Source organism: Nomascus leucogenys, chromosome 22a (assembly GCF_006542625.1).
Source record: "Nomascus leucogenys isolate Asia chromosome 22a, Asia_NLE_v1, whole genome shotgun sequence".
NCBI classification, from domain to species: Eukaryota; Metazoa; Chordata; class Mammalia; order Primates; family Hylobatidae; genus Nomascus; species Nomascus leucogenys.
Genome location: NC_044402.1, coordinates 87,107,067 through 87,121,380, shown reverse-complemented (window position 1 = coordinate 87,121,380; position 14,314 = coordinate 87,107,067). Strand labels below are relative to the sequence as shown.

Below are 14,314 nucleotides of genomic sequence, written 5' to 3'. Positions count from 1 at the left end.
GAACATTTCTACCGGTTGACTGGTCAACTGCTCACGTAAAGCCCAGCTAGCATACGAATTGCTGTTGGTTTAGCCAAGTAAATGTTCTACATTTCAGCAGAGCTAACAAGTGAATTAAAAATACATAATTTGTCCGGGCACAGTGGCTAATGCCTGTAATCCCAGCTACTTTGGAGGCTGAGGCATGAGAATCGCTTGAACCCAGGAGGTGGAGGTTGCAGTGAGCTGAGACTGCACCGCTGCACTCCAGCCTGGGGGACAGAGTGAGATCTTGTGTGTGTATACATATATATATATATACACATATATATTATACAATTTATAAATGATATTTCTTTACTGAACAGGAACAAAACTGAACAAGAAGTGATTATACTGGCAAATATTTACTTAAATTTTAGATTATTCCCTAAATTATTATGATATAGAAATCTGCTTGAGGAAAAAAAAAAGCATATTAAATCAAAATTGAAATGTCACATATAAATGAAATTAATTTTAAATCTTACTTTTGGTGTAAGATATAGAACCTTAATATGGAGAACTTTGGCATTATTAACTCAAGGTTTGAAGAGTAATACATTACTGAGGCATGTTACAGTTCTGGTTCACTAGGTCCCTGAGGCATATTTGACACATTAATAATGACGGAAAGTGATTACCATTTCCCTGACACTCACTGCCCTACCTGAAATGGCACTCTGAATCACTCACTCATTTTAGGCCCAAATAAACTGGCCTTATATTCACAAACATTACTAACAAGTATGTAAAAATACAGCCTAGTCATTGTGACACGGACAATCACAAAATAAAATAAATTAAATGGCACAGAATCTGATATGTCTTGGACATGTGAATTGTGCTGATGCAAATCGCCAATTAAGAGGCATCTCCAAACAGAATCTTCAAAGCAAACAGAGCTGTTTTCTTATGCTCACACAGTTATATAGCAATTAATGTTTTGGTCAACAGACCACATATATGACAACGGTGGTCCCATAAGAGTATACCATTTTTACTTTGCCTTTTCTATGTTTAGATACACAAGTACTTAAAATTGTGTTACAAGTGCCTACAGTATTCAGTATAGTCACATGCTGTACAGATTTGTTGCCTAGGAGTGATAGGCTATACTATACAGAATAGGTGTGTAGTTGGCTGTACCACTTAGGCTTGTGTAAGTACACTCTATGATGTTCACAGAATGACAAAATCACCCAATGACGCATTTCTCAGAAAATGTCCTTGTTGTTCAATAATGCAGGACTGCATTTCACTACCACACATACCTTGCATGGTTTTAGACTCTTCCAGGTAAGTATTTCAAAGCAAACTTTACCAATAGCAAATGGAAAATAGTGTATCCATTTCCTAGCTAAGGCAACTTGGACAAAAGGAAATTAAGAAACATTACACTAAGCCAAGTAAATGAATGACAACAATACCAGAGCTAACCTAGTCAGACAGAACATTGAAAGAGAATCAAGTTCAATATTTATATACTTGGGGGAAGAGCTTTGTTTCAGAAAAATAATTGGTACAGTTTCCACTTACTCACATTAAGAACACTATAAAACTGCTACTAAAACAAACTGGACTCAAATTCAACACAATGGCATATGTTTTTCAACCTGTTATCGACACCAAGAAATAACTCCTTTTGGTTATTAAAATCCTGGAAAGAAATCATAATTACCCCATCTGGGAATATGGCCTCTGAGCCATGATTACTTGGTTAATTTCGAATCCCACTTTTCCTATTGATTTTTCAAATTCCTGGAACAGAAAAAAGTAAGTAAATAAGTGCTTTCATGGATGGGAGATTTAAGTGGCTACCAAGGGCAAGAGAAAATGGTGGGATGTAGGACAAAAAGTACAAAGTAGCAGATATGTAAGATGAGTAAGTCTAAAGACCTGAGGTACAGCATGAGGGCTATAGTTAGAATATTGTACTGTATACTGGAAATTTCGTGAGAGTAGGTTTTGGTGTTGTTACCACACCAAAAAAGGTAACTACGTGAGAGGGTGGATACGTTAATTTGCTTGACTATAGTTAACTATTTCACTATGCATAAGCCTATTAAAATATCATGTTGTTCTAATATAATACATACAATTAAAAAATAAAGTTAGCCAGGTGCGGTAGCTCACATCTGTAATCCTAACATTTTGGGAGGCTGAGGTGGGCAGATCACCTGAGGTCAGGAGTTCGAGAACAGCTTGTTCAACATGGTGAAACCCCGTCTCTACTAAAAAAAATACAAAACTTAGCCAGGCATGGTGGCAGGCACTTGTAATCCAAGCTACTTAGGAGGTTAAGGGAGGAGAATCACTTGAGCCTGGGAGGCGGAGGTTGCAGTGTGCTGAGATTGTGCCACTACACTCCAGCCTGGGCAACAGAGCAAGAATCCGTATGAAAAAAAAAGTTAAAAAGAAGTTTAAATTATTTTAAGAAAAAGTATACAGTAATACTATACATTAAATTTCATTATTTTTAAAGTAATCATCTTAAGAGAGGTAAGTTCCTGCTACATAGAATATTGGGGAACAAAAACATTTTTTACTGCAAAAGTGTATCAGTTGGCCAAGCAATTCCACTCCTAGGCATTTATCCAACAGATATGAAAACATATTCACACAAAGATTTGTATAAGAATATAGCAGCTTCATTTAGAACAGCTAAAACTGGGAACAACCCAAATACCCCTCAACAGAAGAATCAATAAACTAATCTGTGGTAATTCATACAATGAAATACTATTCAGCAATAAAAAGGAATAAACTACTAAATGTGCTACAAAATGAATAAAATCTGTGGGAATTATACTAAGCTGAAGAAGCTGGACACACGCTATAGATTCCATTTTGTGAAGTTCTATACAATGCAAAATTAATCTATGATGAAAATGAAATCAACACATCAGACGTCTCCAGGTGAGGGACAGGAATTGCCTGGGAAGGGGATATGAAGAAACTTTCTAAGGTGATATAAACATCTATATCTCAATAGGGTGATGTTTACATGGGCATATCTATTTGTCAAGAGTGTACACTAAAATATGTACATTTCACATATGTACATTTTACCTCTAAAAGGACCTATTAAGAAAAAAAAAACCCAGTCCATACTACCAGAAGCAGTTTACAGATTCAATGGAATCTCTATCAAAATACCAATGGCATACTTCACAGAAATAGAAAAAAAAACCTAAAATTTACATGGAACCACAAAAGGCTCCAAATAGCCAAAGCCATCCTGAGCTAAAAAAAAATACAAAATTGGAGAAATCAAATGACGTAACTTGAAATTATACTGCGGAGCCATAGTAACCAAAACAGCATTGTAACTGGCATAAAAACAGACAAAGAGACCAATGGAACAGAACAGAGAACCCAAAAATAAATCTATTCATCTACAGTGAACTCATTTTCAACCAAGTTGCCAAAAACATACATTAGGGAAAGGACAGTCTATTCAATAAATAGTGCTGGGAAAAGTGGATATCCTTATGCAGAAGAATAAAACTAGACCCCTATCCCTCACCATATACAAAAATCAAATCAAAATGGATTAAAGATTTAAATCTAAGACCTCAAACTATGAAACTACCACAAAAAAACACTGGGGAAATTTTCCAGGACATTGGTCTGCACAAAGATTTATTGAGTAATACCCTACAAGCACAGGCAACCAAAGCAAAAATGGATAAATGGGATCACATCAAAAGCATCTGCAGAGCCAAGGAAACAATCAACAAAGTGAAGAGATAACCCATAGAATGGGAGAAAGTATCTGCCAACTATCCATCTGACAAGGGATTCATAACCAGAATATATAAGGAACTCAAAACAATTCAATAGGCAAAAAATCCAATAATCCTATTTAAAAGTAGGCAAAAGATCTGCATAGACATTTCTCAAAAGAAAACATACAAATGGCAAACAGGTATATGAAAAGGTGCTCAACATCACTGATCATCAGAGAAATGCAAATCAAAACTACAGTGAGATCTCCTCTCATCCCAGTTAAAATGGCTTTTATCCAAAGACAGGCAATAAGAAATGATGATGAGGATGTGGAGAAAAAGAAACCCTTGTACACTGCTGGTGGGAATGTAAATTAGTACAACCACTATGGAGAACAGTAGGAGGTTCCTCAAAAAACTAAAAATAGAGGTACCATATGACCCAGCAATACAGCTGTTAGGTATATACCCAAAAGAAAGCAGATCAGTATATTGAAGGGATATCTGTACTGCCATGTTTATTGCAGCACTATTCACAATCGCCAAGATTTGGAAGCAACCTAAGTGTCCATTAACAGATAGTGGATAAAGCAAATGTGATACATATACACAATGGAGTACTATTCAACCATTAACAAGGATCAGATCCTCTCATTTGCAGCAACATAAATGGAACAGGAGGACATTAAGTAAAATAAGCCAGGCACAGGCAAACTTTGCATATTCTCACTCATTTGTGGGAACTAAAATGTAAAACCATTAAACTCATGGAGATAGAGATTAGAATGATGGTTACCAGAGTCTGGGAAGGGTATTGGGAGTGGGGAAGAAGTGGGGATGGTTAATGAGTATAAAAATATAGTCAGGTAGAACGAATAAGATCTACTACTTGATAGCACAACAGGGTAAATATAGTAAACAATAACTTATTGTACATTTTAACATAACTGAAAGTATAACTGGAATGTTTGTAACACAAATGATAAATGTTTACCCTGATGTGATAATTATACATTTTATGCCTGTATCAAAATATCTCATGTAGCCCATAAATATATACACCTACTATGTTCCCATAAAAATTGAAAATTAAAAACAAATCCCATGTAGTGGAAACAGGGAGAATTATGGGTGAAAAAACAATGGCAGAATTTTGACCATTGTTAAAGCTGGGTGACAGGTATAGGCTTTTATTACACTATCCTGTTTACTTTCTATATATTTAACATCTTGTAAAATAAAAAGTTTAAAAATAGATATCACTGAAATATGCAATCAAAAATTTTCACACCATGAAAATATGCCTCTCAAGAAGCTTTCTCTGTACTGAAAAGACATTTCTATGATCCCTGGAGATCCCCTGTGCCTCTGCTTCACATGGAGAATTTTAAATGGAGCTCATTATTTTTCCTCAGCTCCTCTCTCCCCCAACCCCAGCATGCCTCCCATCTAATGGGCCATCAGAATGAATATAATATGGTTGTCCCAACTACCACTAGCCCCCAGATTAATTCTTCTCAGGACCCTCAAATATTTATTTCTAACAAATACTGGTACAGATGGAGAAATAAGAGCTGTTGTATACACTGGAGAAAACAATTGATTTGATGGATACCAACCTTAGTCTTTATTTTCACTGCTCTCTGAAGATGGTGTTTTTATAAGTTAATGAGAAAATGGAAATGTACTTTTTTAAATCTGATTTTTAAAAAATTTTCACATTCAAGTTTTTTTTAATCTTGCTTTCTTGTTTCCCAGCAATACAAAGAGACATAAATTTTTAGAATAATAAAATCCAGAGAATACTAAGCAAGGACAATGGTGAGTTTCTCTACTATGGACTGATAAGGCTTAGTCATATATCAGTCATTGAATGTGTCATATTTGTTTTCTAAATTTTGCCTGAGAAAAGTCCTACAGTTTTTCGTATAGTACGTCCAAAGAATCAGAAGCATCATACAGTGGTAAAGAATGAACACAAGCTCAATCACAGCTATTTAAAGGTATATATGTTAAAATCCTCCTAGGTCATAAGAAGATTAAGTATACTCAGGTAAAGAATTACATTACGGTTCATGCTTGTAAACCCAACATTTTGGGAGGCTGAGGTGGGAGGATTGCTTGAGCCCAGACTTCCAGAGTTTGAGGCTAGCCTGGGCAACAAAGCAGGACCCTATCTCTACAAAAAATAAAAAAATTAAAAATTAGCTGGGCGCAGTGGCATGCACCTGTAGTTCAGCTATTCAGGAGGCTGTGCCCAGGAGGTTGACTGAGTTGAGCCATGATCACGCCAATGCACTCAACCCTGTCTCAAAAAAAAACCCCAAAATTCTTGACAGAACCTAATAAGTAGGCCCAAGTACAGCTATCAATCAGTTTTCTGTAGTCAGCATAAGATAAACACTGAAATTAACTAAAATTAAAGATCCAAAATTTACATACTTTATAACTTCTACTTACAAATTTTCCTAGATAACATTTATTTTTATAAGTCCCCTGCTAAACTCCAATGGAGAATTTCTCCAATGAAGAAGAACAAATGCTGAGAAAGTGAATTCATTCATCCATCCATCCATCCATCCACCCATTTAACAAATCGTTGAATGTCTATGGGTACCAACCAGTTGCTCTTCAAGATACTAGAAATATAGCAGTGAACAAAACAAAGTCCATGCTTTCATGGAGCTTATGTTCTATCAAAGGAAAACAGGCTTATTAGAACAGCTGAGAATAATGAGTACCATGGAGGAGAATTAATCTGGGTAAGAGCAAAAAGGATGTGCAGATTTACTATTTTGAACACCTGGCCAGGAAAAGGTCTGTCAGTTACTGAGACACCTGAGCAAACCTGAAAAATGTGAAGTTCCAGAATTCCAGGCAGAGAAAATGGCAAGTGCAAAGGCCAAACACTTGGGTCCACTTGCAAGCTAAAGAAAATAGAGCTAGGGTGGCTACAGTGGAGCGAGTTAGGGTAAGGGCTAAAGGAGACGGGAGGAAAAGGAGGATACAAAGGATCTAGACCTTGGTAGGCCATTTTCACAATCTAGGCATCTACTATGAGAGAGACAGGAAGCCATTGGAGGAGTGTGAGCAGAAATGATCCTATTTAATGTTTTTTTTTAAAAGATCCCTAGCTGTGTGAGAACAGGCAGTAGCGAAACAAAGGTTGAAACAGGAAGACCAGTTCAATGGAGAGATCACAATGCATTCAAAGGAATATTTTAACTTCATTTGTCTATAAGCTGTGTTGCATTATAAGACTCAATATTCCAATAACCAAAACAGCAGTCAATTGAATTACTCCCTTGTTTGCCCCTGGCTTGGGTAATTAGAGTTTTTGAGGAAGAAGAATCATCATAGGTTACTTTTCAGGTTCTAGTTTGATCTATTGAAGAGTGTGGTTCCTTTATCTCAATCTAATAGGTATATAAAACAAAAACTGCTAATTTCCCAGACAATCATCTTTTTCAGAATATTCCCTCACAAATATCAGAAAGCAAACATTTTAATTTGCATGCTGGATTCAGGTTTCATATTATTGCAGTTATTCATAACCCTAATCACAACATATATATATTATAGTAGTCAAAACTCATTTAATATTCCTGAAAGGTACGTTGAAATAAAATATACTGCAAACCATAAAACCCACCAACACTATCCCAGACTTCTGCTTCATAGTGAATTTATGAAATATCTCTATTAATGAGGCCAATCAATCTGATATATCCAATTTCCTTAACTTTAGCGAACAGTATGTCTAACAGCAGCCTCACCCAAACCATATTATCACTTTCAGTTATTAAAAGCTGGGTAGGAAAACCACCATACACTGTATACCTTTCAAGACTTTTAGCCACACTTGAGTGTTATTAATTGGTTTAAGGGGGTGTCAGAAACACATGCTTTCCTGAACACTTTGGTGATTTCATCCTATGCTCAGAGCACTCTGATAAATTAAATCATCCTGGCTGTGTCATGAATCGCAGCTGGCATGCCTGTGTACTGCTTTTTGATGATGAGCAAGCAATACAAAATGTGATGCTGATTCCACCCTTTAAAATCTGATTTTCAGCACTCATATAGTGTTACAAGGCAGGATTTTAAAACAAAAACAAACGTCATAATAAAATTCACTTTGGTTTCACAAAACCTAAGCCCTCGTGCCAGAAAATTGGAGGCTTTTTTTCTTTCCAAATAGCAGACAGAATCTACAGCCAGGAAGCGAAGTGGGTTGCGGGGTAGGAAGATGCAATATACATGGATAATCCAGCTATTTGATTACCGATGGAGCTTTAATGGGGGGAAAGAGGGAGGAACTGCGGAACTGTTATAGCGACCTATACTACAGCCGTATTTCTACACTTTCATTGAACAGTGTCAAGAATCTGCCTCATTTAAGTTCTACTAACAAGTAAGGAGATTTCCCTCTCCAGGGATAGGCTTTTGCTGTACTAATACCACTCCAGACTTCACCTTATGTGTCCCCCTCTCCTTTTCCCTTTCCTTCAATTACAAACTCCTATTTTGTTTTGCTTCATCTTATTGTACTAAATGCATTCTTTGCAATAAGATGAACCCTTAAACCCTTCCTGGGGTAAGGAGAAAGAGAAATAAATAATAAAAAAGATTTCTCTCTTCGTGGTTAAATTTAAATATAGCAGGCATGGAGAAATGGTGAAAAGGGGTGTGTGGGTGTCCATGGCAAGATTTCTCAGTCTCTAGGAGAGAAAAGGATAGAGAACAAAATGCTTAAGGGATTTAAGAACGGGGTGTGTGTGTGTGTGTGTGTGTGTGTGTGTGTGTGTGTGTACAGTCATTCCCAGGGCGGAAGGTAGAATTCAGGAAGAAGGGAGGGAAAAGAAAAAGATCATCAATCCAGGCAGTCACCCACCCCCAGCCTTCCCGACCCCTCTCCAACCCGCCGCAGTGCTCTGAGCTGCCCAGAAAGCTCGTTACCCGAAGGGCAGATTCCCGACACCAGATCAAGGGACCAAAGGCTGGGCAGCAAGTCTGGGGAGAGAGATCGGGAGGGATGGTGACAGGAACGAACAAGGATGGGAATGGCTAGGGAAGGGGCGAGGAAGACGGCGAGGCCCTAAGAGATCGCCGGCCGAGACTGAAAGACCGAGCTGGGCAGCCAGGACCTACCTGGAACCGTCAGGGTGGAGGTTGCCCCAGGCACCTCTGGGCTCTCCTCCTCAGCCTCCTCTAGCTGCTTTTGCTGTTGTTGTTGCTGCTGCTGCTGCTGCTGCTGCTGTTGGATGAGGCTAAGGTCGGAGCGGCTGAGTTCCGCTCTGGCGGCCGCAGGGACCAGCCGCGCCTTCAGCAGCACCGCGGCCAGGCCGAGAAGCAGGGTACAAGGGACACGCCGGCAGAGCCTCGCCATGGCCGAGAGCCAGAGGGCCGCGGCGGCATATTGCGGGGCTCCGGGCGGCGGCGGGCGCCAGGGCTGCGGGCTCCCGGCAGCGCCCGCTCGCTCGCTCCCCCTCGCGCAATCTGCCAAGCACTCCCTCACCGGGAGGAGGAAGAGGCCCGAGAGGCGGAGGGGGCGGAGGAGGAGGGAAGGGGAGTTCGCATCCTCGCGCATGTGACGCGCGGGGAGGGGCGAGCCGGGCCCCGCGGTCCCGCGCCCCGCAGCCACCTGGGGCCAGGCTGCTCCGAGAGGACGCGGATGCTGGGGCTGCAGCCCGGGTGGAGGGCCCTAGGGGAAAGAGAAAGGGGAGGCCTTCTGGGAGCTAGTAGACGCTCACAGCCTCCGCTTCCCACTGAGGCACCGGGAAGATTTGCAGAGAGTGGAATAAAATTCCCTCCACCTGAGCCCAGAGTAGCAGAGAAGGTGGTATATTGATTACCCCCATCCAGCACATAACGTGGGTGGCACCAACGGATCAAAAAGCCAGGATCTCAGCCAAATAGGCTTTGCTGCATCACCGCCATCATTGCTTAGCTAGAAGTTAAACTGCAGCGCGCCAGATTTTGACTAAACTTCTTTTCTCTGCCATAGTGGGAATTTCTTTCCATATCATAAAATATTCTTAATTACATTTTGTCTAATTCTAGCCTATCCTTTTCATTTGTTAAAAAAAAAATCTTACTAAATACTAGTTGCTTACCATGTGCCAGCATTTCTTCAGGTGCTTGGAATAAGTAAAATACAATCCCTGCATTCCAGGAGCTCACCATCTATTAGGGGAGAGGAACACAGAAACAAATTAGAACCCAATGTGGTGGCTACAAACAAAAGCATTACAAGTCCAGAGGTCTCAGAATTGGAAGAAAATATCTTGTGTATGTAGGGGCGATGAAACACCAGGAGAGGTAGAATGTAAAAAAGAGTAAGACTTCCCCACAGGAGAAATCAGGAACATGGAAGTGTGTGTGTGTGTGTGTGTGTGTGTGTGTGTGTGTGTGTGTGAAGCCCACATATGTGTAAGCACAGTGGGCTTGGAAAAGTGTGAGCAATTATTCTAATGAAGGAATGACAGTGTTTTAGATTGAAGAGGAGAGTGGAGACCAGGTCATTAAAAAAAATAATAATAACAAGCATTTCTATAGTACTTACTGTGTGCTCAAGTATTTGTTAACTTCTGTAATAAACTTAGATGCTGTATACAGAAATTGAAATTTACACTGTAGATGATAATGAAAGAAATTAATCAGGGAAGAAACTTGCTACCAGTTGTGCATTTTAGAAGAATCACTTTGCTCTCAGTATGGCAGATGGATGAAAGGGGGATAAATTGGAAGAGAAGATGCCAGTTTAGAGGTCTTTGCCAAAACCCACAGGAGATGCCAAAGGTCATTGAAACTGAAAAGGAAAAGAAAAGAGTAGGAGACACAGTATACAAGACTACAATAAACAGATACGGTTAATTGGAAGAGGAGGAGATATGCCTAGTGTGGCACCTAAATTGACAAATTGAGATCTTAGGTGGCTGCTTATGACCTTATCAACATTAACTGGCCTGGAGTAATGAGCCCTGGCTTGTTCAGTTGTGGTCTCTTTGTATTTGAGTACCTGTGGGACATCTCATAGTGCAATATAAATGTCACCTGCTGTGACATCACCCCATTTACCATCGTAGTTCATTGTCCTTTTCCACCCTCATCATTCTTACCTTGTCCCTCCCAGTGTTTTCAATATGCTGGAAAACAACAAACTTCTCAGTACTGGAAAAGTATTTTTTGGTTAAGCAAATGAAAATAGTGTATATATAACTAATGGTTTAGATGTTTTGTCCCTTCCAAATCTCATATTGAAATGTGACCTCCAGTGTTGGAGGTGGGGCCTAGTGGGAGGTCTTTGGTTCACAGAGGAGAATCTCTCAAGAATGGCTTGGTGCCCTCCTCATGGTAATGACTGAGTCCTTGCTCTGAGCTCACAAGAGATCTGGTTGTTTAAAAGTGTGGCAACTCCCTTCTCTCTCTCGCTTGCTCCCTCTCCTATCATGTGACACGCTGGCTCCCTTTCACCATCCACCATGATTGTAAGCTTTCTAAGGTCTCACCAGAACAGGTGCCAGCACCACACTTGCGTTGTACAGCCAGCAGAACTGACCCAAAGTAAACTGCTTTTCTTTATGTCACCCAAAGTTTACTGCAATGCAAATGGACTGACACAATAACCATAAATAAAATAACAGTAGGTATTTTGCATCTATTATCTCATTATATCTTCAGAGCATCTCTACAAATTAGCTCTCATTATCCTATTTAGCAAACGGAAACACTGGAGATCAGAGAGGCTCCGTGTCTTGCCAGAGGCTACATTTACAGTGTGTGACTTTACCTTTCTGCACCGTTTGAGACTTCTGCTGTGAGTTTATATTGCTTTTTTAGTGATTTTAAAACAAAAATAAGGTATGTGAACCACATAATTTTGGGGAAAATAGATACTAAAGTGAGGTCCCTCACACTAAACATCATTCTTCCATCAGGACTTTCTTTCCCTGGTCTGTGTGAGGCAGGAGCCATTGGGGGAGGGGGCTCCAGCGCTGAAGGCAGCAAGTTTCCATTAGTCTCATCAAGCTGTTTTTATGGCAATCTCTTCCAAGTTACCTCTGCTCCTGGAGAGAAGAACGGAGAAAATGGAAATGGCTCCAAAAACCTGGCTGGTGGATCAGAAGGAAAGGAATGCTGCCAGGATTTCTGTCATCCTGCCTTGGGGTAGCCAAGTTATTTTTAATATAGTAGAAGCAGACCTTCTGGAGGCAAAGCCACTGGGTCATGGACCCCAGTAGAGGGTGGACCTCAAATCTTTCAATACTATGGACTGTTTCAAGAGATAAGTGTTGTCAATCAAGAGTATTTAAATCGTTTTCAAGTGCTTCATTATTCGTGTAGTTTATGCTTAATTTCTGTGCAATATAAAAAAAGCCATATTATCCGATTCAACTGGGGATAGTACTTGGCAAATGAAAAAAGTTCATCAAGAGACCAAAGTCAATACATCCTAAATATATCTTAAGCCACATATTTTACCCTAGAATAAATAAATATGTATTTGTTCACAAATCTTTTGATGTAGGGCCAAGAATTTCAACCACATCCTAGAGTTTGAAGTCATAAACAACAATTATGATATACCACTATGATTTGCAGGTTTAGTTTAAGTGGAAGTTCTCAAAGACCCTTGCCACACAATTAGAGTGCCAAGTCATTCTATGTTCAATTTTTTTCCCAAGCTTGTAGAATTTTCTCATATACTTAGTATTAAACTTAGATTTTATTTTTTTTTATTTTATATTTTGAAACAGAGTCTCGCTCTTGTCTTCCAGGCTAGAGTGCAATGGAACAGTCTTGGCTCACTGCAACCTCCACCTCCCGGGTTCAAGCAATTCTCCTGCCTCAGCCTCCCGAGTAGCTGGGATTACTGGTGCATGCCACCACGCCCGGCTAATTTTTGTATTTTTAGTAGAGACGGGGTTTCACCATGTTGGCCAGACTGGTCTTGAACTCCTGACCTCAGGTGATGACCCGCCTCAGCCTCCAAAAATGCTGGGATTACAGGCGTGAGCCACCACACCTGGCCTAAACTTAGTTTTAATAGGAAAATTTACTTCTCTCAAATCCATATTGTATATATTCCTTATCACACATATAACTGGCAAAAAAAAAAGAAAAGAAAAAGTTTGTGAAAAATATAACTGACTTTTGGCACAGGCACAACCAAATGATAGGAGTAAACATAGGCAGACACTCAGGAGGATGTAAGCTGATAACTACATTTGCCCTAAATGTTTGTCTGTGTGTTTTACAAAGGAATGAAAAATGCCAGTTAATCCAGCAAGTTATTTTTAGGTACATAGTCCATGATAAAGTTTATGCTAAACACAATGTAATCATTAAGGTTAGAAATTCATCATTTTTAGAAAAATGCCCCAAGAGCCATCAGAAAGCAAAGCACAATACTATACACATATAATTCTTCCCCACTTAAAACCTACTGGTACTTCCTCATTACTCTTAGCACAAATCCAGAATTCCTAACATGATTTACAAAGCCCTTTGCAATATGTCCCCTGACTACCTAGGTTCAGGTTCATTTTAAAAATTTTCCTGCACACACACACACACACACACACACGGGAGGTTCTTCTATTCTTTTGAACTAGATTTGAGTTGCCTCTAGACCTTTAAATATGTGATTTTCCCTGCCTAGAAATCTACTCCTTTACCCATTTAACTGACAAGTTCCCCTACAGCCTGAAGAGTTCAGGTTAGATATTACTTCCTCCAGGATTCATTCCCTAACACCCTTAGTTTCATTAGGTGCCTCTGTTATGAGCTTGCGTGGCAACCCATATTTCCTGTTTTGATCTTATTATTTAAAATGGGCATTTACTTGTCTGTATCCTCACTTACTAGCCCCACAAGAGCCAGGACCATTATGCTCACAGCTGTGTCAGCAGCTCCTACCATGATACCTGACATTGCTTGTTTGATTGATTACTTGGCTGATTAAATCAATAAAACAATTTTAAGAGGCAGAACTGTTGGTTAAGGGTGGAGGACCATGGCATCAGACTGCTCCGGTATCAACCACTCACAACTGATGTAATTTACATGAGATTCTGGGCCTCAATTTCCTCAACTGTATAGGGGGAGAAATAATAGAACCTAAAGGAGCTAACAAAATAAAATAATATGTGAAACACTTAGAATTTCTGCCCAGAGGAAGTCTTCGGTAAATGTTGACTGTTATTTATTTTGTTAAACTTGTATATGATTGTTCTGTTTTGTTTATATGTATCTCATACGTATATACAATTTCTAGATCATGATGCTCATCTGAAGATAAAAAGAAAAAATTAAAAACAAAACAAAATGCATGTTATATGCAATCACTTCTCATTTTTCTCAGTAGTCAATGTTCTATGAAGTCACCATAACATTGAATTAGCAAATACTGAACCATTCCTCCTAGGGGAAATACCAAGTTAGTTTCCTGTGAACCTCTTGTCGGTAGTCAATGTTCTATTAAGTCACCGTAAACATTGAATTAGCAAATACTGAACCATTCCTCCTAGGGGAAATGCAAGTTAGGTTCCTGTGAACCTCTC

General features: G+C 39.4%; 1 protein-coding gene across 1 annotated transcript in view; it reads right to left on the bottom strand.

Moving 5' to 3' along the window:
* Positions 1-9,336, bottom strand: part of FAM171B (family with sequence similarity 171 member B) — a 71,251-nt gene extending 61,915 nt beyond the window's left edge. The window contains exon 1 of the mRNA XM_003253828.4: positions 8,901-9,336. Coding sequence (XP_003253876.2) covers positions 8,901-9,138 — 238 coding nt within the window. The 5' untranslated portion in view covers positions 9,139-9,336. The remainder of the gene's footprint in view (positions 1-8,900) is intronic.
* Positions 9,337-14,314: the final 4,978 nt, after the last annotated feature.